The 27,664-nt window shown below is 46.8% G+C and overlaps 1 protein-coding gene across 4 annotated transcripts in view; it reads left to right on the top strand.

Moving 5' to 3' along the window:
• AHCYL2 (adenosylhomocysteinase like 2) overlaps nucleotides 1–27,664 on the top strand; it is a 438,561-nt gene that overhangs the window by 243,260 nt on the left and 167,637 nt on the right. For all 4 annotated transcript variants that reach the window (XM_078677646.1, XM_078677649.1, XM_078677653.1 and 1 more), the window contains exon 4: nucleotides 24,875–24,975. In XM_078677646.1, the coding sequence (XP_078533772.1) occupies nucleotides 24,875–24,975 (101 nt within the window). The remainder of the gene's footprint in view (nucleotides 1–24,874; nucleotides 24,976–27,664) is intronic.

Genomic DNA, 27,664 nt, shown 5'->3' with positions numbered 1-27,664 from the left:
AGCACTGACAATAGCACCAGGGCATCCCTTTATTAACGAATGCAGGAGCATCCTGAAGGGACAGAAAAAAAGTCTGCATCATTAGGAAAGGCATTAGCTGCCAAGATCTAATGGGTCCACTCTGATTCCACTGATCCGTGCCCCAGTTGCAAGGGAAACATATCTGAGCATATTTCATCTGGGTTCTAGGTAATGTATGGAAAAGTTATAAAGTAAGGTTTTGAGGTTTTCCGCCTAATCTTCCATGTGGGGCATTGTCTACCTTTCTATTTGACCTGATGTTGCGGGAGAAACCGCTCAAAATAGTTAATAAAACAAAAAGGAGAACAGGATACTGTTAGTGTTTCGGTCAACAAAAGCGTTCAGAGTATTAATTTGGACCCTTGTTTTGTGGGTGAACTACAAATGCCTGGATCAAAAAGAAAAGTCATTGATGTTGATGCTCCACTAAATTTACTTCCTTTTACCACAGTATTTGTGCCATGAACGAAAAAGCACCTGCTTCTGTACGACAGTCTTCTGGAATTTAAAAGAGTTCCTTTCAGTACTGATTCTTGCTCTGTTGTTCAAGTCCACCTGCATTAATTCCCCAAGAGCATGGCAACCTTTCTGAGGCTTTACATTTTTCCCATGTATTTGCCCTCAGATTGGCTCACCTATGTCAACTATCCTCAAGTCTTGTAAGACTTGCACAAAGCCACAAAACTGGGTCTATGTATTTGCTTGGAATGCATGCTCAGTTATCCACTTTAACATTGCTTTTAAGAACTTCCCCGTCTTTTCTCATAAAAGGCATACTATCTTTTCACATTAAGCAAAACATTTGAATGCCCTCATTCTTTCTCGAACTGACCTACGTCTGAAAGGTTTCTTCATACCATAGTTGTTGAAAGTATTAACTTGATAATAAAAGTTCTTTGTAAATTAAATCCTCTGTGAATTATGGATCTTTCCACATTGGTTTAATATCCTTAAACTAGTTTGAATACAGATGGATATTAACTTTGCCTACTTCCGTAAAGCTAACGGAAAACTGTCTGTGAATTCTAATGCCCATGCCACAAGAGGTGACAGGTAGATCTGTCAGCACAAGAAATGTCACTGTCTGTGATATACAGAGAAGCCTCTTGGAAATGTGTTTGCAAAACATTATTGCATTAGTAATGCCTCTGCGCAGCTGTGGTGTGTGCCTCCTTTGACATCCCCGCACAGTGTGCACAGCTGTGGTGCATGCTTCCTTTCACCCCATTGCACAGTACACAGCTATGGCGATTGCTTTCTTTCACCCCACTGCACAGCTGTGGTGCATGCTTCCTTTCACTACACTGCGCAGTGCAGATATGTGGCGTGTGCCTCTTTTCACCCCAGTGCACAGCTGTGGTGTGTGCTTCCTTTCACCCCACTGCACAATGCACAGCTGTGGTGTATGTTTCCTTCACCCCACTGCACATGCCCCCTCCATCACACCCAAGTAGTTCTCTTGTTTTCTGTTTAATAAACACATTTTACACAAAGATGCCCAGGTTTCCGATGTTAGCCTTTGTGAACTCACTGGGCTTCGCAGCTTTCCTTACCAGGCGCGTCCCCTCCACCCCGGCCAAGAGACAGTTCCCATCGCCATAATCCGGATTATAAAGCACCCTGACAGAAGCACCAAGGCACTGGACCTTGCAGCTTTCCTTACAAGGCACGTCCTCTCCACCCCGTCTGAGGGACAAACTCTTCTGCCACAAGCTACTGTGATAGTATGATAATATTATTAATTTGTATTATTCCTAGCAACTTTGGCATTGACATTATTGCCCTTTATTACACTATTTGTTAGTTTTTAAATCATCAGCAGCAACATTTGTGCCCCTGTACTGCCCAGACAGGAAGCACACCAGTACCGTCACTGTACAGAAGGCAGACCCACCAGCCCTCCCACCCTTCCAAGACACGGCTCTACAGTAAACAGTTTGTGTGTTGTTTCTCATCGCTGAAATGTATCTCCCTTCACTGGCTCCTCACCCGCCCCCTTCACTCTTCCCCTCTCTCCCACCCACTGTCTCCTCCCAGAGATTGGTGCAACAGACAGAAGTGTTTAGGCTCTGTTAATCTGAAGGAATGTTAATACCCTTACAGGCCCACACTGCCACCGTTATTTTATTTTTCAGCTACACTGATTATATTGATATGCCAAAACCATCCAAACATCCAACAAGGTGCCTACTATACAAAATAAAGGACACAGAGCATTAAAAGATGTTTTGTTTTTTGGAATATTGTTAAATAAAGAGTTTTCCGTGGGAGGCCTGCACACTGGGTCTGTTCAGAAAGCCAGCACATTTCAATCTACAGGATGCCTACAGATCAGCCGCTGCGTACCAGGTGTCCCATGTATTACAGCTCCTTTGAGTGTGTTTGTGTGTGTGTAGTAGTCCAGGCTCTTGGGGCTCGCTCGATCCAGAGGCGTAACGCAGGGCCCTGCTAGGGGCTTAATTTGAGCCGATGTCTGGTCGTGCGCACATGGGCACTTAATTATTAGCAATTGCTTTTTGTGCGTGCTTGCTGGCACCGGCTGCTAAATAATGCCTCTGTGCAGCTGTGGTGCGTTCTACCTTTGACATGTTTCTAGAGAATACAGCTGTGGTGCGTGCTTCCTTTCCCCCCATTGCACAGTACACACCTCATTATCCACACAGCACCATCTCAGCATTAGCACAGCACCACCTCCACATCAGTGCAACACCACCAGTGCAACACCAGCTCACTGGACAGCCCCACACCAGCAGCAATTCAGAACCAACGCAGCACCAGTTCAGCATCAATACAGCAACACCTCAACACAGAACAAAAAAAAAACATCACTTGGCACCCCATAAGCACCAGTTCAGCTACACAACATCGACATAACTCATCACCACAACATCACTGAGCACCACCTCAGCATCACTCAGTACCACCTATGTATCATTCAGCATCACCTTGGAACCAGCGCACCACCACTTCAGCATCACCTCAATATCATTCCGGATCACCTGAGCATCACCTCCGCCACTACTCACAACCACCTCCCCATCACTCCACACCACTTCAGTTTGGCATAAAAATTTGACATCTATTAATTCTCCACAAATAACTCTCCACTACTCCTATCTTATTAAAATACTATTTCACAACATCCACCCTCCCGTTGTTTATATCCAACCTAACAATAAAAACTATAACAAAAATGAATTACAACAAGCAAGGAAAAATTGACAGCATTGCATAAACAAACTAGATCACACTTTTTGTATTAATTTTGGTTTTTAGTACAATACTTCAGTTGTGTATAATGTTTTTTCGGTTAGATATAAGGTGACATAGTTATATTACTTTTTTTATTATAACTTATACATTTTCAACGTGCTGCACAACATTCACGATGCTGTATAACACATATTAAAAACGTTAACAAAGCCAATAGCTCTGTCTAAACACTTACAACGCCCCAAAGGTGAGACCTATTGGCTATGCCAATGCTTGTTATTGCTTTGTTGCCTTCTCTAGGTTTCATAGTTTCGACAAGCCAGATCGTATGTGCAGTGAGGCACACATCTCACAGTTTTTAGTATCACAAAGAAATGAAGCCTCCAGAAGACTTCCGGGGCCAGGCCTGGGGAAAATGTTCCACACCAATAACAACAAGGCCTTGTAACTTCCCTCTACGCAGGAGGTCTTCCCACTATAAAAGGGATATGTTTACACACCGGCAAATCTTCTTCGCCATGCCCACATAAGTTGAGCACTTGGATTGCAGTCACAGCTCATTCTTGAAGTTTTTCATCAGCTTACCCATACTGCCTTGGACTATTCCAGCACTGCGTACATTTGTTTCTTAACTTGATTTGCACCCTCAGGAAGGTCTCATTCACTATTCTAACTCAAGTTGCAGATTAATTTGGGGACTTTGCCACCCATCCCCCAAATAGTCCCCAATAGTCCACGAAGCGTACTTACTATTCTAACTCCAGTTCTGGAATATTTAGGGTTAAGTTAAAAATGTGCCAAGTATTTTTGAAAGGTTGAAAAGTAATAATTTTACTGTCCTGAGGGTACCTCCCAAAGGCAAAAATACTACAGCTACCTTGCACCGTCCGGGTTGTCAGGCTTGTCACTTCCAGGTTCTGGCAAGTGCACAGTTTGCAGTCTTGAAGGGGGAAGGTAAACTCTGGCAGTTTGGCCATGTCATATACCAAGAAGTCTCCAAGTTTGAGAAGTCAGCCAGATCTGGTCACTCAGTAAGCCTGGACGACCTCTCCGCACAAAGTCTTAGTCAGGACAGATGGAGGTAAGGAGCCCTGACATGGAGTCGTAAGAAACCTCCACCATCTTGGGAGTTCCTCGGTCTCCTTGTCTACTGGAGTTTGATTCTTAAACAGTGAAACTAGAGAAGATAATTTACTGCACAGCTGGAAGTACCAGAGGGCTCCAGCACCTTGAGGGTGCCCACCAGAGTTCTCAGTCTTACTCTCAGCAAAAAGGGTTTCTTGAGGAGAAATAGTTTCTGGCAGTCTTGAAATCGCTACCTTCCCAACAATGATTGCCTTCATGTGCTCCTCCCACAAGACTTCCCAATGGGCAAAGGGTGCAAGTTCTTGCTCATGTAGAAAAAAATCTTTTCTGACATTGATGCATGAGCCTCTGCGTTATTGTCAAGGTCATCTCTGAAGTCTCTACTTGGCATTCTTCTAACATGATAAAACGTATCAAATGACCATCTACTATGTCTTAATCAAGAACTTAGATGTCTCCTATTGGAAGGTGCTATGAATAAGTGACTGTCATTTTGTAGAGCGCCCAATGATCCAAACTGGGGCATTCTGGCTATAGGTAGAGTATCTCTCTTGGAACCTTTGAGTCTAAATATTTTCTAGTATAAAGAAGACCACTGGGTCTCTTTGTTTTACACATTGCATACGTTCATCCCTCAGTGTAGAGGGAAATCGTTTTTCCCAATTTCCCAAAATGTCTTGTAGCAGTTCCCTGGTTTAACTGTCACCAGCATCTAACTAGGAAAGAGCTCTTTATTTAGGGTTGCCATTAGAATACATAAACTACAATCGGCCATCTCCACATACTGGGAAATCAAAGTCTTCTCTACTGCAGAACAAGAAAAGTGTTCTGTGAGGGAGGAAAAATAAACGAATCAAAGTTGCATCTTTAGCCCTCACGTGGAAACTGTTGCACATTTTTGAATGCAGAACCAAGAGCTCTTCAAGATGCCGAGTTCTGTCGTCCTACAGGTGCTAAAGGGCCAGGCGTATAGCACCACTTGGAGATGTTGCAAAGACGTTTTTTAGGTTTTGTGAAAGGAAGTAGTTAGTACAATGGCTAGAAATTTTACACGTGTTTCTAATATTCTCACACTGATCAATGGTTGACTGACCAGTTCAAGCTGGTCAGCGATTTTCATTGCTTCAATGAAGGCGAGACAAGTCTAGTTCTCGACTAACTTCTTTCTTTTTCTCTTCATGTCATGATTCCTCTCAGACCAGGATCTTGAGGAATCAATAAGGATTTTCACCTCAACCCTTCACCTTCTGATGTCCTTGATATGAGCATGTGAATCTGTGGATCACAGTGACTTAGCACACCATAAGAGTTGCCTTCAGTGGAAGAAATGGAAAAGATGTAATTGCAGTTCAAACTGCTCCCAAAATTTTCTTGTTGGTCAGAAGGAGGTAATTGCATGTAGTGGGTGCAAGCTTCCAGTGCAATTGTCTGAATTATCATCTCTGAGCCATCAACAATCAGTCTCCTTACAGGTTTCCTTGTTCAAGTTTCCGGCCATTCATAATTAAGGCTCCCGGTTTTCCGTTTTTACAGATTTGTACAGATACATACAGACAGAAAACAATGTGTTTTCTGTCTGCATTTATTTTTAAAAGTGGATAAATACAGAACATTTGGCTTCTTTAAGTGACTCTGTGCTGTTTTTCTTGAATTATCAGCCAACAGCTGAGCAGATGGATAGCATGGAAAATTAAAAAAACATGGTTGCAATTTCATTAAATAATGTCCTGTGCCAACATACATTTGTGGTATAATGCTAATATTTACCAGTGGAGGTTTTATTATATAATATTTGTCAGCTTAAATAGCTAAAACAGAGAGACAGCAAAGTATGAGTGTGCGTCTATCAGTTAAATATGGAAATGTACACTTTTACAACTTGATTTATCCGCAAAACACGAAATAAATCTGGATAATCCATATAAAGTGGGCAAAAAATAAATATGGATAAATACAGATGGAAATGCAAAAAAATAAATACCATAAAGCCGGGAGCCCTATCATAATTCAGAGAGGTTAAAAGTTGATACCTCTGTTTTTAAGATCTCAATTAAAGTGTCAACTTAATGTGATCTTGAATTAAATAGTGCATGCTTGATAATCCATCCTTACCTTACCCTACCCTAGATGGAGTGGTTTGCGCAACTTTACTGTGCCCTGGCATTGCCATGCTGGCGCAGCTTTTTTGGGACAGCCACTTTTTTTCACTAGAGCAGTTCTGGACTCTGGGCTATCTCACTGCACTTGACTAAGTTGAGGGAGTTCCTCTCCTTACACAAATGTACCTCTTGACCACCGCAAGAGAATGGGTTTCCCGGCTATACCTCATGGCAGAGAAGTTGCTTCCCCTGCAAGTGACTGACCCTAGGGTTCGATGGAAGTCTGACCTCGGGGTGCCCATCCCCCAAAGGTGTGGGGGACTGCCGTGACCAGCTGATGCTAGCAGCCATTAACCAAAGATACCCATTCAAGGAAGCTAAAACAAATGAATTTGTATGTTGCACTCAACAGCGTCAGTACTGAGTGGATTCCACTCGACCCACGTCGTGCCCCTGCTGTTCTACTGATCCTGCAGACTTTCTGCACCAAGCCTGGGCTTGCCCCATGTACAGCCCTCATGGTCTGAGGTTGCGGGTACAGTTTAGAATATTATTGACTCCTGATTTGCATGTGCGCCATTCCCCATGCTTCTGGGTTATGTTGACACTGTTCTTCACCCTAGAAGAAGGCTGGTGGCCCTGCTGTTTGGGATTGCATGACACCATGTGTCATAAGCCTGGCTTAAAGGCTCCCTTCTTAAGCATCAAGACTGGTGGAAAGATGCCACGATCTGTAATGATCAGACCGAAACATATGCGCAGCTGCAGACTCCCAGGGCCGGGCCCAAAGATATATGGGCCCCTTTCGAGACCACATGTTACAGCAATCCGCTGTCACCTATCATCCCAAGCCCAGTGGGTTTTTTCAGGGTTTCATTCCTGCTACTGTTGGGTCAAGCTGGTCTGATACTTTTGTGGTTGGTCCCCATGACTACTTTGTGCTTGTTTTCTATAAAGGCACAGCTGGGTTACTGACCAGGGGATTTCACTGACATATTAGGACTATGCTGCCAAGACTCTTCCTTTTCCTGTCATGCCTGTGCTATCTGTTGTCAACATATCTGACTAACAATGTCCCACGTACGTTTAAAAAAAAATCTTTTTATTGGTAGTACGTATATGAGAATCCATGTACAAACATCTATGCAGTATATTGCTGCCTCGCTGTAAGCCATAGCTTGGCGTCGGTCCTGGTTGGGGGGTAGTTTTACAATTTAACCTTGGCCTTATTGATAGTGCAATTTTCTATGGGCCTTTGATATCCTCCCCCTCCATCATAATAGTCCATTTACAAATTAGCCCTGTAATCTCAAAACTACTTATGATTAGCCTTTTTTTTCCTGAAACAACAAACAAAGAAATAAACAGAGCGAGCAAAACTTCCATCTCTATTTGACAGCTTCTGGCGGAGTGGGCGAGTCACCTTAAGTTACAGCAGGGTGTCTTACTTCGGTGTTAAGGCAAGATTCTGACATAGTGCAGTATCCCGTATGTCTGACTCCTGTACATAGTGGTGTGGATATCTGTGCGGGGGATTTGGGGCCCGTGCAAGAAGATGTACTCCTAGGACAAACTGCAGATGAGGAGCCCAGGGGTGTATCGGATCAATGCAAGGGCGTACATGCGTCGCTGGGGCACCGCTCCCACTCGAGTGGAATCCCAGTGCGTTGTCCCTGCAGGCCTACCAGGGCAAGGGGGCGCAGGAGAAGGGGGGGCGGTTTCCATCGGAGAGCCATGCTGTGTGGGTGGCCCAGTATCCTCCCCGAGGAGCCAGCGCTGGTCCCGTCTTCGTGGTTTCCCCCCAGGGCGAGGTCCAGCATAATATTCCATGTCTCCAAATCCCTGTCCTCATTATCATCCGTGCGAACCTCTCTAAGTCTACGCTCCTCCGCTACCCTCCACTCCCGCAGGTCCGTCCTCCATTTCTTCGGCAGGGGTGTGTCCATCTTCCAATGAATAGCTATGCGGCATTTTGCTAATACCAGCCCAAGCATAGCAAACTTATATTGCATGCGGGCTGTGGGCTTGGGGGTCGGGAGCATTCCCAATAGTCATCGCCTGATTTAGGCTTCAATGGAGAGCTTTGGTGTTCTTCGCAGGGTGTTCAGCACTGTGCTCCAGTAGGAGCAGAGTCTGGGGCAGTCCCAGGGCACATGAATAAAGTGGGCCAGGGAGAAGTCGCATCTGGGGCTCATAAGTGCGTGTTTTGGGCCAAACCTAGCTAAACGTGCGGGTGTTGGGTAAGTACGGTTCAGATAATTAAACTGCGTAAGCTTGAACTGAACGTTACTTGAGACGTCATGAACCAGCGCCAGAGCGCGTTTCTACTCTCCGTCTGTTAATTGTGTGGGCACGTCTTCCTCCCACCTCCTCGTTGGCGCCATGTCTATCCTGTGATCTGCATTTAGGGCCTTGTACAGCCGGGATATCAATCCTCGGAAAGAACCTGGGTCTGGTCTAAGATAGTAACACAATGTCCTACGTAAGTTAACTCTAAAATAAATAGTGCATGCTTTCGGGCAATGCTTATGAGTAATTTAGGAATTTTATCGTCAGAGGCAGAATTTCTGCAAGCCATTGTTAGGGAGGGGAGTTTATGGCTTTAAGGCTTTGGCAGCTGATATGTCTTACACTGAGACTGTTAAAATGGCAAGTTACCCCTCATTTCTCTGAAAGATTGTTTCAAGGTTTTAGGCAGGCTATAAACTTTACAGCATGTCCACCGTTCAAATTAACAACTTCAATTTGCCTATACTAATCCTTTGGGTTTTGGAGTAGCGTGCTACTCGCCGGAAAGTGCTTCAGCGCCTCACAGGGGTAGTAAGCGCTAAATAAATACAATTACAATACGTTTGCCTAGTCATTTCTTGCCTGTCAGACTAGCGTTGCTCGCAGTAGATTTCAGAAGAACCATACCTTTTTTGGAATAAAGTCTGTTACAGCATCTCGACAACTTGTAGTCTTTTTACCTCAACTAATAAAGCATAAGCAGATTCTGAGTGAACTCATGTTCGATGGGTCAAAAGAAGCATTAAGCCACTCTGTAATGGGCCATCACTAGCATCTCTTCTCATTTATATCCTGGTGTCCAAAGGGAAGGAACTCCAAATATTCTTAAAACCCCTTACCGCCATTTCTGATAATCACGCTATGGATACTTTTACACATTCGTATGGCCTGCCTGACCAAAATAGCATGTTTGGCAATCGGGTATTTTACTGCATTTTTAAAACCGTAACATAACTTAACTTCACTGTTTAAATACGTCTAGACATATTTAAACATTGCCAGTTTAATAGAATAATTGTGAAAACATTTTTTAGGCTGGGTCGATTTATTTATTTTTTCACTGGTGGGGGAGGGCACAGTATTAAAAACAAGCATTTACAATGCAATGGTTTTGCCTTTGTTAATGTTAGAGCTATTGGCATTGCTCTTGACATTATTTTTATTTATGTTTTTTTAAACATAAATAAATGGCATTGTCATTTACAATGCCAATAGCTTAATCTCTCGCAAATGTGAGACCTATTGTACCCTATGGACGAGCTCAGCAGACAGCAATTACTACCACACACACACACCCAGAGCCACACACACACACCCAGAGCCACACATACACACACCCAGAGCCAGCCACACACACCCACCCAGAGCCACACACACCCACCCAGAGCCACACACACACACACACACACACACACCCAGAGCCACACCCACACACACCCAGAGCCACACACACGCACCCAGAGCCATACACACCCACCCAGAGCCACACATACACACACCCAGAGCCAGCCACACACACCCACCCAGAGCCACACACACCCACCCAGAGCCACACACACCCACCCAGAGCCACACCCACCCACCCAGAGCCACACACACCCACCCAGAGCCACACACACCCACCCAGAGCCACACACACCCACCCAGAGCCACACACACCCACCCAGAGCCACACACACCCACCCAGAGCCACACACACCCACCCAGAGCCACACACACCCACCCAGAGCCACACACACTCACCCAGAGGCACACACACCCACCCAGAGCCACACACCTGTCTGGCTACGGCCAAAGGAGATATGCAATCTGACACATCAATCAGTTCTATGACCCCACAATTTATCAACTACTCAAGTTCCTTGGAAACGTCCTCCCTCACCATAAAATGAATACTCCGTACTTTGTGAACTATGAGCTTTGCATCAGTTACCAAGATAATCTTGTGCTGGAATCCTTTAAAATGTCCTAGCTTACAACGGAAAACATTTAGAAACTTTGTAGTCAACTCATTACTCATTTGTATCCCTTCATCAATCACCAGGACTTGTTCCTGGCTGGTTGGATCAAGCATGATGTGTAAATTACATTGGTCAAACGAACCGAGCGCAGGTGATCCATGCTTAGCAACATAAAATTTGCCTCTAGCCTGTCTAGTCCTAAAATCTAAAGGTTAACCACCTAAACCCTATGATGTCAATCCTGCCCCAGCTATATACTTCTGGGTTCATGCCTGACTTCAATAGTTTTTCACCCACTTTCTTTACAAAATAGTCCCTCCCAAGTTCCTTATTGATGTTTGGACAATAATACAGCACGACTCGCCCACTGAGATGGCAGCGGGAGATGCACGCCAAGCTGGGTTGCTATAGATCTGCGCACAGGCGCTACAACCCAGAAGCCGGCCACAGAGGCACGAAAACCGAGGCACAAGCAGGGAACAGCAGAAACAGCTGCCCCACTCACCGGCTTCTCCTGCTGTTGCGGTTCCGGCAGGATGCGGGGCCCTCCTCAGCGCATGGAGGTCCCGTGGCTGGACAGGCGGACGGCTCCTTTCTCCTGGGCGGCGGGGTTCTACTCCTCACAACGGAGCCCCGCCTACACCATCCGCTGCCTCTCTTCTTCCGGGTGAGTGCACCGGGGCGCAGAGTAGGCTCCTGCCTGCCCCGGTGCCCAATGCAGCCGCGATTTTTCCGGGGGAGGCGGGGTAGGCTCCCGCCCTCCTACTTCCAGTTCCGGGTGTCCCGGAGGCCCGCCCCCGGCCTGCCTGACTTCCTGGTCGGGCGCCGGGCGGCGGCAGGGACGATTTCATGGGCAATGAATTTTTGGCTTTTGGCTGACGTAGCCTGACGTAGCCAAAAGCCAAAAATTCTCGGGAACGCCCCCGAATCTGGTCCGGCCATGACGGACGCCTCTCTGTTCCAATGGCTAGCCTCCATTTATGGAGCTAGCCAATGGAACAGAGGGCGGATTCCCGAGCAACATACTGTACTCATTAGCTTTCTCGTGCGCAAAAGCTGCTTGCGCAGCTTTTTTGCAGTCGAAACCTAAAAACGAATAGTGCTGCATGCCTTTTGACGTTTCGTAGCACTGTAAACATGCGTGAGCGCACTTTGTTTTACTGCCTTTGAAGTATAAATGCAGATCTCTGCAGCCGAGAGGAAGTTTAAACTGGTAAACCGAAATAGTACTCCCTGCACTGCTGATCACACCGAGCTCTCGAGGTGCTTTTGTAGTTATGCATTTGCGCTGTCATTTGCGGTAAGTATTCACGTTCACTGGTAAGACAGCGCAGAGGGTTAATGCACCTGCTACAAAGAGCGGAAGGCAACAGGCTCAGGTGTCACCTAACACTTCTCGTTCCGTGACCAGTACATGAAGAGAACCATTAAGTAGAACCTGGCAGCACTGTACTTGCAGACTCTGATAACATTTAAATGCCCATCCCTGAGAATCACACAGGTGTAATAGTGGCAGTGGGAGGGGAGTGGCGTAGCTTCCATTGGTGCAGCAGGTGCAGTGACGCCGCGCCCAGAGGCCTGAGGGGCACGTGAACCCCGATTATTGCTTTTATTTATGTGGCCGACAGCATCCAGTGGGCCCGTGTCCTTTCTTGCACTAGCGCAGTGTCACACTGGCTACGCTACAGTGCTGGATAATGTGGTCTTCTGTGAGGGTTACCATTACAGCCTCCACCACAGCATGCTCGAAATTGCTCTAAATGTGAGCTCTCGAAAATAAACACACTGATCCCACGCTGGACATCCATGTGTGCAGGGAATTCAGCAACGGCGCGAAAAAGAAATCTTGTATGAACTTCAGTCAGCTTAAGGATTCGACAGAACATTTGAATTTTGGCCAAACAAAGTAATTCCAGACATTTCCCTGTATGTTTACCTATTGGAAGCTTTACTTGGGTGAGTGACTCCATAACCCCCAGGCTTGTTTCTCCTAGACTGAAAGTAGCTGCCCCGTTCACGGACCCTCGGGGCACTCCGGTCGCCAGGCCATAGATAAACCCTCCGGGCACCCCCAGCACATGCTGCAGCCCCCGGCACTGTTCTCTTCACCTATGCAGAGCTGGACTGTGTCCCTCCGTCTCCTGGCAACCGGCTCCTGAGCCGCCACGTCATTTCCTGAAGAGGATCCGCTGACAGGGCTGAACCTGGCAGCCAGGAGCATCGGAGCCACCGGCGCTGGGGAGGGCGCACGAGGAGAAGAGGAGGGCAGCCGGCACTTTCCGCAGAGCGCTGCAGCCTGAAGAAGCACCCCACGTGTGACCCTGGGCACCGGGGGGCACCTGCTGCCCTGTCCATGGACCTGCGCGGGGAGAAGTGACTTCTTCAGAGGCAGCAGGTGTGGGGGAGTTGGAGCAGCTTCTCGGAGCGCATCATTAGCACTGCCGGAGATGAGGGGTCCCCTTCCCGGGGAGCTCCGCAGCGCGCAGCACACGCGGGATACTGAGCCGAGGAGAACAAACTAACTAAAAAATAAAACTTTGACAGCAGAAAGGATCGAGCCGGGGATGCTCAGCGCGCGTTCGGATCATACAGGGATCCGAGAGCGCAGAGAAGAGACGGAAACAGCTGGGGTTCCGCTTCTTGTCAGAGTGAGGGACAGCAAACTGCCGGAGGGGGTTCTGGATGCTCGGCCGCCTGGCTGCCGGGCTCCCTGCACACCACACCGTGCGCTGCGCCAACTGACAGGCGGGCACTGCGCGCAGCGCATGCACCTATACGGCATCAACAGGCGGGCAAGCACCGTGCGCTGACACTGCATCGGACGGAGCACCGACCCGCAGAGCAGCACCGACAGGCAGGAACTGTGCACGCTCCCAAAAGGCAGCCGATCGCTGTCATACCACACCAACAGGCAGCAAGTAACAGCGAGCACTCGCACGAGACGACGGCAGCCAGGGGACGTGCGTGGCACCAACAGGCACTCGGGAACTGAGCATACTGCACAGTACTATAAACCAGCTAACCTCCGCGTACAGAATCAATTAAACAACCAAGCACCGTGTAGGAAACCAGGCAGCTAAACACTGTGTGAACCCCGTCGGAGAACACATCATAGTGGCGAGCACAACAGGCATCTGGATTGTCACCCATACTAAATACACACAAAAAACAAGCACGGCCCGGCCGGACCAGATTCGGGGGCGTTCCCGGCTTTCGGCTGACGTCGCGTGACGTTGGCAAAAGCCAAAGAATCTCGGGAACGCCCCCGAATCTGGTCCGGCATTGACGGACAGGCCCCTCGTCCAATGGCTAGGCTCCATTTATGGAGCCAGCCAATGAATGACGAGGGCCGACCCAAACCCACACTACAGTTCTCATCAGGTTTTCGCCTGCGCGAAAAAGATGCGCAGAGCGCATCTTTTCGCCAGGCAAAACCTAAAAAGTAAAGATCGCCCTAGTAGACACTTGTACTTTTTTGGGGGGGTGGGGGGAGGAGAGACAAAGTACATGCAGCTTAATGCTGCCACTGCAACACTTGTGGCAGTCTTGCTTTCATTGTTGCAGGCATTATTATTTGAATTCATATATCTGATAGACTTCTAGCTACAGAGTCCTCACCTTTGAATTTCCCAGGCTTCAGGCTAGATCCGGAAACTTGTGATCGAACAGTACCCCTTGCGCGTACCGTTGGGTGGGTCAGTTCGGCTCCGCGTGATGTCATCAGCGTCGTTCGCATCGGTTAGGACGTCGCAGTCACCTATATAAGCTCCATCCAGATTCCCGGACATCAGTTCCTTTCATTTCCTGCCAGTTAAGTGCCGATCTGTAGAAGAGCTACCCCGCTTTTTGGCAGTCTTTTTTTTCGACTTTTGTCGACTTCATCTTTTTTCTTCATGTGGAGGATGTCTTCGAGGAAGACAGGGTTTAAACCATGGGGTGCCTGTCACCACATGATGTTGGTAACCGACCCCCACCTCGTCTGTCTCTGGTGTCTCGAGCGCAACCACGATTCAAAGTCGTGCTCAGACTGTCGGCCTGTGGTTCTGACGGCCTTCCGCAAGCAGGCTATGAATCTTTTTGCGGCCTGGTAGTGGACACCATCCAGCGAGACTCTGCGAACGTCCCGATCGAAGAAGAGATCGCAGGACCGCTTCCAGAACCCTAAGTCCTCTTAATCCCACTCAAGGTCATTGGGACACTCTGGGGAGAGGTACAAGAAGAAGCCTCAGTGGACTCCATCTTCGCCTTGACTGACGTACGTTGACGAACGAGGTAAGGAGCATGATGCTCTAGGCACGGTTCTGCGGAGCCGAAGTCGGGGTCAACTTCGTGCCTCTCTCCCTTTCCGGGAGCCGGAGCAACTCCTGCTCAAAGTAAAGATTTTTACGAGGCCATGCGTCGCGTATTTCAGCTGGTCGCCCCCTCCGGTAAGCCTCTGGGCCCCTCTGGGTCGGAAAGAGCCCCATCGGAATTGACGCTGTCCGCTCCAGCCACGGTGCCGGTGGGCCTCAGGGATCCGATCCGGCGCCAGTCGTGCCATCGTGACCTTCCCTGGCATCGGACCCGAGGTCTGTGCCTTCGGGGCTAACGGTGCCCACTGGCGCTCACTGATGGTTCCAGTCCCATCCTTCTCCCCAACTTCGATAGAACCTAGGAATTCTATGTTGTTGCCTGACCATTTTGAGGATGTTTTAGGCTTGGAAGAGGATTGGGAAGGGGTCTATGGACCCTTTAGAACACCAAGCTGTTTCTGCGGAGCAGATGGACTGATATGGGAAACTTGGAGACCAGTGGACTGGACACTTCCCCAGATATTGGCATGCTCTCTCTGTCAACTGTGGTTCCGGAGGAGGGGGCATCTTATGCCATGGTGGTCAAGAGATCAGCCGAGGCCCTCGGACTGGATTTGCCCTCCGTACAGGTCAGGACCCATCAACTGACCGAAGTGCTTCAGTCTGGGGCTTCCACTTCTGAACCCCTTTTGCCTTTCAATGAGGCACTTACTGATGTCTTTCTAGGCACATGGCTCAAGCCTAACACTGAGGCTCCTGTGAATAGGACAATTGAACGACATCACCCGGCCCCGGGCGACCCAAAGTTCCTTAGCCAACACCCCACCCCTGAAAGCTTGGTGGTGCAGGCTTCTACCTCCCAGGGCACGTTCCCATCCGCCCCTCCTGATAGGAAATCCAAGAGGCTGAAATCATTTGAGAAGAAGATATTTTCTTCCTCCAGCTTGCCATTGCGGTTGGTGAATACGTCATGCTTATTGGGCGGTTTCCCCCACTCCCTTTCAGAGACGGTTGTGGAAGTGCTGCCACAAGTCCCAGAGGAGGCCCGGGCTGTGCTCTGTCAGGCGGTTAAGGACTGGAGATATGCATCACAATTCACCATAAGGTGTGGCCTTGGCATGACGGATTCATTGACCTTACGGCACCACACCTGGCTTAAAACAACTAGCTTCTCGGGTGATGTCAAGGCGAACTTGATGGGCATGCCATTTGATGGGTCCTGTCTTTTTGGAGAGAAGGCAGACTTGTACCTAGTGAGGTTCAAGGACCCTCGAGCTACCTCCAGATCCTTAGGCCTTTCTTCTACATCTCGTGGTCAGTCTAGCTTTCTTCCCTTTCATGGCAACGGAAGCGGGTTCCACCCACGGCAGCCCTATCCCAGCCACCTTCCTACGCAGACTTCACAAGTTGTGGGGAACGTGAACACTTTTCATTCCGTCCAAGTAATGGAAGCCAGAAGTCATCCGCCACCCTGCCCTCGTAGCCGCAACCACCAAGCACTCGCAGTCTGACTCTGCAAGACCACACCACTCCAGTTGGTGGGAGAATCCATCATCATCTTTCCCACTGGAGGTCCAGAATATCAGATAAGTGGGTCATACAGATCATTCAGGAGGGATATTCTCTGCCTTTCCTTTCCTCCTCCCATTCTTCCAAATCAAGAACGACTGGCGGAAGATCATTTAAAATTCTTCCAAGAGGAAGTTTCAGCTCCCCTGACCAAGGGAGCTATAGAGAGGGTCCTGGATTCCGAAGAAGCCATAGGCTGTTATTCACAATACTTTCTCTTTCCGAAAAAGAACAAAGGGTAGCGGCCTATTTGAGATCTTCAGACCGTCCATCTCTTCCTCAAGAAGAAGGTCAAGATACTTACTTTAGCTCAGGTCTTGTCTGCCCTAGACCAAGAAGACTGGATGGTAGCGTTTCACATCCCCCTCCTGTCAGGCCACAGTTGTTACCTGCGGTTCAAGCTAGGCCATGAGCACGTTCAGTTTACCGTGCTCCCCTTTGGCCTTACTAGTGCCCCTCGGTGTTCACCAAGGTGATGGCGGTAGTTGCAGCTCATCTGCGCAGGTTAGGGGTGTCAATCTCGAAAACTGGATGTTGAAGGCGTCCTCGCCCCAGGCTGTCGTCTCCCACAGTCCGACTACGGCGTAGCTCTTGCATTTGCTGGGGTTTTCTATAAACGTGCTGAAGTCACACTTGACTCTTTCTCAGACACTCCCTTTCTTCGGGGCTATTCTGGAAACACTGCAGTTTTGGCCTATCCTCCCCAGCAGTGAGTCCAGGATATTCAAGTTATGATTCTTATGTTTCAGCCTCTTTCCTGGAATTCGGTGAGACTGACTCTGAGGCTGTTGGGCCTCATGGCCTCCTGCATCCTGTTGGTAAAGCATGTCAGGCGGCGCATGTGGGCTCGACAGTGGGACCTGAAGTTCCAGTGGGCGCAGCATCGTGAAAATCTCACTGACGTGGTCCAGATCTGGTAAGGGACAACGAGATATCCGCATTGGTGGTTGATGAACTGCGATTGGGTTCATAGCACACCCCTCTCCCTTCCCCAACCAGATTTCACAGTTGTGACCGATGCGTCACTTCTCGGATGGGATGGCCATCTGGGAGAGGTGAAGATCAGGGGACACTGGTCTCTGGCGGAGGCGGGGCTCCACATCAATTTGTTGGAGCTTCGAGCGATTCGGTTGGCATTAAAGGCAATTCTTCCCTCTGCCAAGGGAAAGATAGTGCAGGTGTTTTCTGACAATACCACCACCACGTGGTACTGCAACAGGCAGGGCAGTGTGGGGTCGTGGACCCTTTGTCGAGAGGCTCTGTATCCCTGGGCATGGGTTGAACAGCTCGGCATAACCCTGGTGGTTTAACACCTGGTAGGTTATCTGAATACCAGGGCGGACAGACTCAGCCGTCGATGTCTAGCGGATCAATAATGGCTTCTCCAGTCGAAGGTGGCGCAAGGTCTCTTTCAGCACTGGGGAGATCCTTGGTTAGATCTTTTTGCCTCCAAAGAGAATGCGCAGTGTCGGCAATACTGTCCGCTGGAGTTTCCAAGGGGGCTATAGCTTGGTAACGCCTTTCATCGCGAGTGGAGCTCAGGTCTGCTGTATGTCTTTCCACCCATACCACTCTTGAGTAGGGCACTGAAGAAGATCAGGAACGACCGGCCCAAGTCATTCTTGTGGCTCCGGACTGGGTGAGAGAGTCTGGTATCCAGAGCTTCTGGAAATGAGTATCAATCCTCCAATCAGGCTGCCCCTTCGGAAGGATCTTCTTTTGTAGCAGCAGGAGAGGGTCCGCCACCCGAACGTGTCAACTCTTTGCCTACATACGTGGAGATTGAGCGGCGGCAGTTGATGGCTTTTGATCTTCCTCCTGAAGTATGCAACGTCCTTTTGGCATCCAGGCGGCTCTCCACTAAGACGGTATATGCCTGCCATTGGCAGAAGTTTGTATTATACTGTACAGGAAGGACTATTGACCCTCTTTCTGCTTCTCTTTCCACTGTTCTACTATTCATTCTAACCCTTGCCCAGCAGGGCTCTGCTTTGCGTGCTCTTAGGGCTTATCTTTCTGCTCTATCCACTTTTTTGCGGCTGCCAGACCAACACTCTCTCTTTAGGTCTCCAATTGTAAGTTGGTTTTTGAAGGTGCTGGTTCATTTGTTTCTGCCCATGCCCTTTGTTATGCTGCAGTGGGACCTTAATGTGGTCCTCACTTCTCATGTGTGCTCCATTCGAGCCTTTACACAACTGTCCCGTCTGGCTGCTTACCATCAAGACAGCCTTTCTAGTGGCGATAACATCTGCCCGAGGTTGAGTGAGTTGCAGGTGCTATCTTGTACGCCTCCCTACATCTCCCATCTCCGGAAAACTATCAACATTTCCTTCGAGACGCAACCTTCCTGGAGAGCTGGAAGCACGCCGAGATCAACGCCTTACTCAAGAAACCCAAGGTGGACCCCAAGGACCTCAAGATCTTCCGGCCCATCTCCCTGCTCCCGGCGAAGGTCATCGTGAAGACAGTCAACAAATAACTGACCCCCTACCTCGAGGAGAACAGCATCCTGGACCCGTCCCAGTCCTGGTTCAGCAGCAACCACAGCACCAAAACTGCCCTCATCGCCGCCACAATGACATCAGGACCCTGCTAGACAACGGAGAAACCGTGGCCCTGATCCTCCTGGACCGGTCAGCCGCCTTCGACACGGTCTGCCACCGCACACTATGAACACGCCTCCACAACGCTGGGATCCAAGAGAAGGCCCTGGCCTGGACCACCACCTTTTTCTTCTCCAGCAGAACACAGGAACAGCTCCAACACCCACCGACCACGCACGCAACCTAGGGGTCATCCTCGACTCCATCCTCTCCATGACTAAGCAGGTCAACGCCGTCCGTTCCTCCTGCTTCAACAACCTCCGCATGCTCTGCAAGATCTACAAATGGATCCCCACCGAAACTAGAAGAACGGTCACCCAGGCCCTCGTCAGCAGCAGACTGGACTATGGAAACGCCCTCTATGAAGGAGCCTCGGCCAAACTCCTGAAACGGTTTCAACGCATCCAGAACGCCTCTGCACGCCTGGTCCTCGACATCCCTCACCGCAGCCACATCACATCCGACCTGAGACCTGCACTGGCTCCCCGTCAACAAAAGGATAATCTTGAAGCTCCTCACCCACGCACACATGGCACTCCCCAACAGCGGACCTCAACAGACGACTCAGCTTCTACACCCCCACCTGCCAGATCCGCTCCACCGCCCTCGCCACAGTCCCTCGCATCCGAAGAGCGACATCCAGCAGCAGATCGTTCTCCCACCTCCCCGCGAGACCTGGAACACTCTCCCAATCCACCTACGGCAGACCCTAGACCTGCTGACTTTCAAAAAACTCCTCCAGACCTGGCTTTTCGAGCAGTAGCAGCATTCCCCTCCCCCCAGCGCTTTGAGACCCTCACGGGTGAGTAGCGCGCTCTATAAATGCAATGATTGATTGATTAACATGTTGTCTTTTCCAGATAAAGTGGTGCTTCGCACCCCTGCTTCATTATTGCCGATGGTGGTGACCCCATTCCATCTGGGTCAGTCTATCATGCTGGCCACCTTTTTTTGCTCCCCTGTATCCCTCTAAGAAAGGAGTATCTCCATCGCCTGGACCCAAAAAGAGTATTGTCCTTCTACCTTGACTGCACAAAAGAATTCCGGGTGGCCTACCAACTCTCTGTGGGGTATGTGGGAGCAAAGAAGGTTTGGGCAGTGCAGAAAAGGACCATCTCTCACTGGGTTGTTCGCTACATTAAGATCTGCTCTGCCCTGGCTAAGAAGCAGCCTCCTCATGGATTAAGTGCCCATTCCACCAGGGGAAAGCTAGCGACTAGGGACTTGGCTCGGGGGTCCCAGTCCTATACATCTGTCAGGCAGCAACATGGGCATCTGTGCACATGTTGGCCAAGCACTACTGCCTAGACAGTCCAGTCCGCAGGGATGGGCGTTTTGCTTGTTTGGTCCTGCAAGACTTCGCAGTGCGAGGTATTTGTCTGCAACCCACCTGTGTAAGGGTCCGGCTTGGGTATCTAATTCAAAGGTAAGGAATCTGCAGCTAGAAGTCTATCACATGAACAAGTTACTGACCTTTGGTAACGCATTATCTGGTAGACGCGCTATCTAGCTGCAGATTTCCTTACAGGCCCACCCATGCCTCCCTGCTATGCGGACTTTGTTAGGGCTATGCTTAATCCCATTTTCAGGGCCCTCGTTTGCACAGGTTTACGTCAGTTACTTTATGGCTCTGCGCTTCTGGCATGAAAAAAACTAAGTACTGACGTCTGCGTGCCTGGGAGGCATTTATTTAGGTGGCCGTGATATCAGAGCCAATGCGAACGACGCAGAATATGTCATGCCGAGCCTAATGGAGCCACCCGACGGTGCGTGCAAAGGGTATTGCTCGAGCAAATGTTTCCGGATCCAGCCTGACGTCTGGGAAATTCAAAGGTAAGGAATATGCAGCTAGATAGTCTCTACCAGATAATGCGTTACTAAAGGCAAGAAACTTGTTTGTTAGAACCGAAGTGCTGGTGGGTCAGATATCTTGCATATCGTTTCAATTAATTTCCCCCTTGCTACATCCCTCCTCTCTAGAGTGCATAATGGTATGCGTTCTGTTTTAGGCTTATCGGTCTGTGAAGGATCAATTGTTGGAGAAAGAAACCTATCTCTAGTAACCGCTAAGTGAGGGCAACCTGACATATTTATCATTGAAACTCTTTTCCCATGGTCAGAGACTAGTGCTGCCCACGTGAGCTGAAAGAAATTAATTTAAATGCAGTGCTGGGTGTTTGCATGTTTAAGTTGTGGACAAAATGTAAGAATTGGAAATTATTTTGCCTTTTGAGCACAGCTGTTTGGAAGGTGCTACTGATTTTTAAACTTTAGAAGTATAGTGTGTGGCAGATCAGTGTTCCACTTGCCTTTTTAAGAATACTGTTTTCCTTAGTCCCACCACCCCTGTTGGTACTACTTTCTTCTTTTGACGATGCCTCAAGAAGATAACATCACATTTGCCTTTAACATGTGATAGCTGTGATTCCATAAAGGAATGAACAAGCGTATGCGTTTTTTAAGTCTCACCTTGGCAGCGCATATGCTGTCTTTGAGACATGCTGTGTCTACAATATGGGCTCGAAGCTTCTCATCATTTTCATTGGTTCCTGTTACTGCCCTTCCTAAAAGCCTGCTTTTGTTTGGTCAATATGTTTAATAGTCCTTCCTTTTGGGCTTTTGTAACTTCTCATGAGGACTACCCCTGTTACATGTTCTCTTACTCTTACTGTTATTTATGATACTGGGTGAGCACTCTTTTTTTCTTTGTGGCTTGCTGCTGCTTGATTCTGACAACAACTTGCTTCGTGCTTATCGCATTTACTGGTTTAGGGATTTCAACCATTGCTGGCTTTCATCCGTATTTTGAGTCTGGCATTGTTTAATTTTAGTGTTACGATTGGCATTCGCTTTGCACTTATCTTGTTTACTATTTAAAGAGATTTCAGCCATTGTTGACTGAGTCCGACATAGTTTCATTTTATTTTTACAATCAACGTTTTTTTTGTAGGCGCGGGATAGCTGAGACTTGAACCTGGTTCCCCAGTCCGAAAGTCTGCAGCTCTGTATGTTACCCCACATCAGTGTCATCATAAAGTAATTTTGAGGATGGCGCAGGGATGTGGAATTCCTATAGCCCGACGCCCAGGACATATTGTTTGGGGTCAAGGGCAACAAGTTTTAATGTGCATTTTGTCCTTTGGACAAGCAGGCCCAGCCCCCTGCAGCACAGACCCTTTGGCTGCCAGTTTGCAGTACCACATTAAGGATCAGGGAAGGGCACTGTCTGCAGTTAAGGTAATATGTGTGTGCATATGTTAAAGCTGTTCAAACTTATATTTATGGTTCATTAATTGAGAGCCTTTATTATTAGACTGAGCGCTCTCAGTAAATGTAAGTTCTGACTGCACTACTGACAGTGGTTCCAGTATAAAAATGTGGACACACGGTTTCAAAGTTTAGCAATATGAGGCTATGCATAATGCTCCCAGAATGCTCTCTGATTAGATGCAAATATTTGCAGAAGCTTGAAAGCAAGATTAATGATTCTTTGCTTTCAATATAAAATGTCCCTAAAAAATGAAAGTAGGAAAACATTTTTTTTGCTAAACTACTGTAACATTTCAGGTACCATTTCTTTGCCGCATCATTTAGTAAAATGTGTTGATGCATGCTAGTATTCCCCCAAAATATTCATATTAGAAAATCAGTGTAAACAGAGTCATTAAGATTTTGGGGAACAAAAATAAACAAGCATTGGCAAAGCCAGTAGGTCAGAAATGGTGGTCAGCTTTTTGGTTTTGGCAATGCCTGATTTGTTGTGGCATGGTTTTTGTAAAACCTTATTGATGTGAGAGCTGCCGGACCCTCACCATTATAACAAACATTGGCAAAAGCAAAAAATATTTTTGGTCTCAAAAAGACACACACTGCCAAATTAGTTACTGGCACTGAACAAAACTACTTTGTGTGCCGATAAGCTCCTTATGAAAGAGCAGAATGCTGTCACTCATGCGAAGCCAGCCGATACAGAGAGAGAATTTTAATAAACACTAAAGGTCATGGTTAACACCAGACCAAATTAGGGGCTTGATTATTAAAAAAAGTTTCAAAAGTGCATCCTGGGTTTATGTCCTTGCATTAAGGGCAGCTATATGGCTTTCGTGAATTCACAAGAATTTACAGCAGTAGGGCAAGAAATAGTACTCCTAGAAAATATTTGTGAACTGCATTTTAGAATGAGCAAATATGCATTTGTAGATTTGCTCATGCGGAAACCTGAGTGTTTGCAAGTTTATTTTCCCTCCAACCACTTTTTTCCCCAACTCTGGAAGAAGGTTTACGTCTGCCATTGTCAGGAGTAAATTTCCAACATTTCTCAGTATTGGAAAAGATTAGAGAACAGTTGTTGAAAACCCTTTAATCATGCAAGTTAATAGGTTTGCACAGACTCAAAAGGACATTCCAACCCTGGAACTATTATTTACCACTTCCTTTAGTCCCAGTATGTAGATCTGCGGAAACGTAGCAACATAAAGGGATTCTTAGTATTTAAACACTACTATGGTATGAGCCCTGGCATAATCAGAGAGGCTATATAAGAGCTCTTTTATAATGAGATTGCTGCCATAATTTGTCGCCGCACAACATGGCACCAAAGGGACAAGTGGATTTTGTTGCAGGACAAGTAGATTTATGAAGTAACCTGCCCCATGGACAAGTAGATATTTTAATAAATTCCACAACCCTGGGATGGACTTGTTTCTGGTTTCTTTTCTTTTCCTGGGCTGGTCTTATGTGTGCGTGTTATAGTTATCTGTAGTTCACAGATGTTAGGCTAGGCACAATAGGCGCAAGATTATAAAAATACAATTTCAGCTCTCTTTAGATATTATTGGGTCCAGCTACAGGGCAACTGCTGCATTGCAAAGCTTAATTGGTCGTATGGCAATTATTTGTACCGCTAGCCATATGTATCTTACGTTACTTCCGGTCGTCATTACCGCTTTGCCGGTGTAGTTGCTTGCCCGGCCCCCCTCCCCCCTCAGGTGTCATTGCTTGTTTAAAAATTGCCTTCACCTCTGCATAAAATTAGTACATTTGCTAACTATTTTGGTTCTATATATGCACGTTTTCACACAGAGAGGCTATGCTATTAGTATTGTTCGCACTGTGCTTACTAACTAAAACAGCCGCATAGTGTTGGGAATAATGGGCCATCTGCACAACACACCCGATACATCCATTTCACAACGCTAATAGCACTACACTATACTCTAATTTGCAAACCTTCAATCAATTCCACTTTACACCAAAAACTTTTAGTCATTCTATATATCAACAACACAAATCTACAACAAAACAACAAACTCAAAAAGTTGATAGTCGCAACAAACACAGCTATTGACTGTCCAAACATTATATGTTAGTTTGAAACTAAAATGCTTATAAACATTTTTTATTATACCTCTTCAGCATGCCAAACAGCAGCCACACTGCTCGACAACATAACGTTAACACATTGGCAAATCCAAAAAGCTCTAGCTAAATACTTAAAAGATCCTAAAGGCGAGACCTATTAACTATGCCAATGCTTGTTCTCCCATTCGATTCCCTTCATTGGCTAAAACGGGAGCTTTTGTAGAAATAATGCTAAAAGGAGAGAGATTGCTTGGAGTTTGGAGCATTCAATCTCAATAGCTGGATCCTGATGAGTTGCAGCTGCAGCGTATCAACATTTAATTATTTAGCTTTCCAAACTCTGAATACGTGCTTACACTTCTTAATTTTTCCCTTCGCAGAAATGCCTGCCCTCATGGCTCTGCGGAAGCGGGCACAAGGAGAAAAGCCATTGGCTGGAGCGAAGATTGTGGGATGCACTCACATTACGGCCCAGACTGCAGTAAGTTTATTTACTCTGTTAAAATTATGTGTATTATTCTTATTTAATGCTATTAGCCTGCTTTTAAGAACCTGTGGGTATAAGTTACTTCGATCCACACACCAGCTAGGATAGTGTTGGTCCAGGAGGCCTTTTTTTCTGTATTTTTTTTTAACATATTTAATTTTTCAAGATTTAAATGTTCTCCTTTCTGTTCTTCCTCATTTTCTAGTCCATTCCACCATTCTACTCCCATTACTGAAAGAGGCCCCCCACAAAAAAGTAAATTTTTTGAGGTCTGGATGTGTTTTGATTGTTTCTTTTTGTTATCCCAAATTCTCACAAAGTACCATTTTCTAAGTGACTGGACCTGGTTGTGTCTTCTGGTCTTTGCACCAATCTGTGCAGGGAACATAGTTTCCCTTCTTTACTGGCTGTACGTGCGTTCTTTACATTTGGAAGAGACATGGCCCTACTTTGCACAGCCGCATTTTATCTTCAGTGCAGTAGCTGACGTTTGCTGATGGTATTTGCATGTAGCTCTAGATTCAGTAAGTTCGTGCAGTAGAGCAGTGAGCTATTCTCAGAATGAAGACACCTTCCTCTGTGACTGTGTCCATTCTGTTTTGCCTGCCATAGTTGACTTCTGGATTTTGAGATATGGCACTTCATAAAAGACTTCCTCACAAAAGTAAAGCTTTCAGGCTGTACAATTAATAGAAGATACAGCTATACATTCAATAAATTTGCCCGAAAGCTGTATCGGCTCTACTTCCGGGATTGCGCAAGGAAACGAAGTTGTACCTAATTTTCAATCTAAGGAAAGAAAAACGGAAGAAGCATTAGTGAGCTCTCAGGTGCTTTGTCCCTGGAATGGTCCCTTTGGATCCACTATTTGTGGGCTTTATCCATGGCATAACATTGACAGCTAGACTAACAGCCAGAACTCTCTTGCAATGTAGACTTTCTTCTTTCCTCACTAACCCCTTGTTTGTTATGTTCAGCAGAAGTGCTGAGGGTACCAAAGTTTGTTCCTAACACACTCTATATGTCTGCTGAGTTATCATGTACTATATTGATTGCAGAACATCTTTTAGCTTTAGCTACAAATGTTTTATGGCCCAACCACATCAGAAAACAAGCATTTGCAATGCAATAGGTCTCGCATTTGCGAGAGTTAGAGCTATTTGTATTGTAAATGAGAGTGCCTTTTATTTATGGGTTGGTTTTTAAGACCTAAATAAAAGGCATTGTCATTTACCAAGCCAATAGCTTAAACTCTCGCAAATGCATTGTAAATGGTTGTTTGTAAAAGTGCCCCAAGCGCGCTTTCACTTTAATGGCGGGCATACCCCTTTCTTTAGATGACCCACAACTAACAAAAGGTGCGCGGCCAATATTAAAGTGAAAGCTCAGTATGGGGCACTTTTACACAAAAAAGCATTAGTTTGTCAAGTTAACTAACACTTTTTTTGTTTTTTGTAAAAGCGCCCCATGGCATGCTTTCAGTAATACTATTTAAAGTTAAAGCACAACGTTGCGACGCCCCATGCCACATTTTCACTAATCATATTTAAAGTTCAGATGCAATGACACAGCCATTTTAAAAATAAAAAAAAACATTAATATGGAGAGGATTGCATAAAGAAAGGCGCGCGCTGGTTAAAAAATATAAAAGCATGTCCGGCCTGCAACGGCAGGCACGAGAAAGTAAAGAAAATAGTGCTCAGAGGCTGTAATTAAGGCCTACCGGGTAACAATGCACGTAAGAGGGCCAGTCCGTATGGCAGGTTACAAGATAAGACAAGGCGCTACTAAGGAGGGACTACTAAGCCTATTGACCTATGAGATGCCACAGTTTACAAAGGACAGTGACCAGAGCCAATGAAAAAGATGGGCAGAAAATGAGAGGAGCTTCAAGTCCATACCTGAATACAGCATGCCTAGCAGAGCAGCGCATGCACTGTCCAGGCTCGACCTAAAAACTGTCCCAAAATCTGGCCTGGCAACAAGATGTAATGTACTTTGAATACATAAAATGATGCAAATGACAGTCAACAACTCACCTCTGAATGTGGACCACATTCTCTATGCAAGAAAGGTACCACCATGTGGCAATAGGAAACATTGCTCAGATATTTGCATGATGCTTACTTGGTAATTTGCCATGCATCAAGAGGTGGAAAAGAGGTTCTAATTGGCCAAACAATTTTGACAATATTATTTGGAGTACCTTTTTAAAATACACATCCTCACCACTTTGGAAAAGTGAAGTTATTGCTTTATGCAGCTTGTCTATGCATAATAGAAGACACGTGTTGCAATGAAAAATTTTACTTTGCTGTAACATCAGGTTCTCTTCCAGGGGATACTCATCAAAGGTCATAAGCACTGAATAGTCCCGTCCATGTGAGGGATCCCGGAGCAATAGCATAAATACCCATATATATAGATAATATGCATATACATATGTAGCCTGAAAAGCACCATATTAGGCTCCAAAACTGCCATTATTGCATGTAAAACTTTTACATTTGACCAAATAGACATATGTCACCATGTATGATATATGTAAAGAAGAAAACTGCCCTGAGTTTCTTTGAAACACACAACCTTTATTTTCAAAGGTAAAAACAGGCAGAATCATGGAGGCAGATTTAGCCTAGACAGGCTGCATAGGAAAATTGGCACCATGTCTTTAAGACCTCCA

The sequence above is a fragment of the Lissotriton helveticus genome, chromosome 1_1, assembly GCF_964261635.1.
Source record: "Lissotriton helveticus chromosome 1_1, aLisHel1.1, whole genome shotgun sequence".
NCBI classification, from domain to species: Eukaryota; Metazoa; Chordata; class Amphibia; order Caudata; family Salamandridae; genus Lissotriton; species Lissotriton helveticus.
This window is presented reverse-complemented; position numbering and strand designations above follow the sequence as displayed.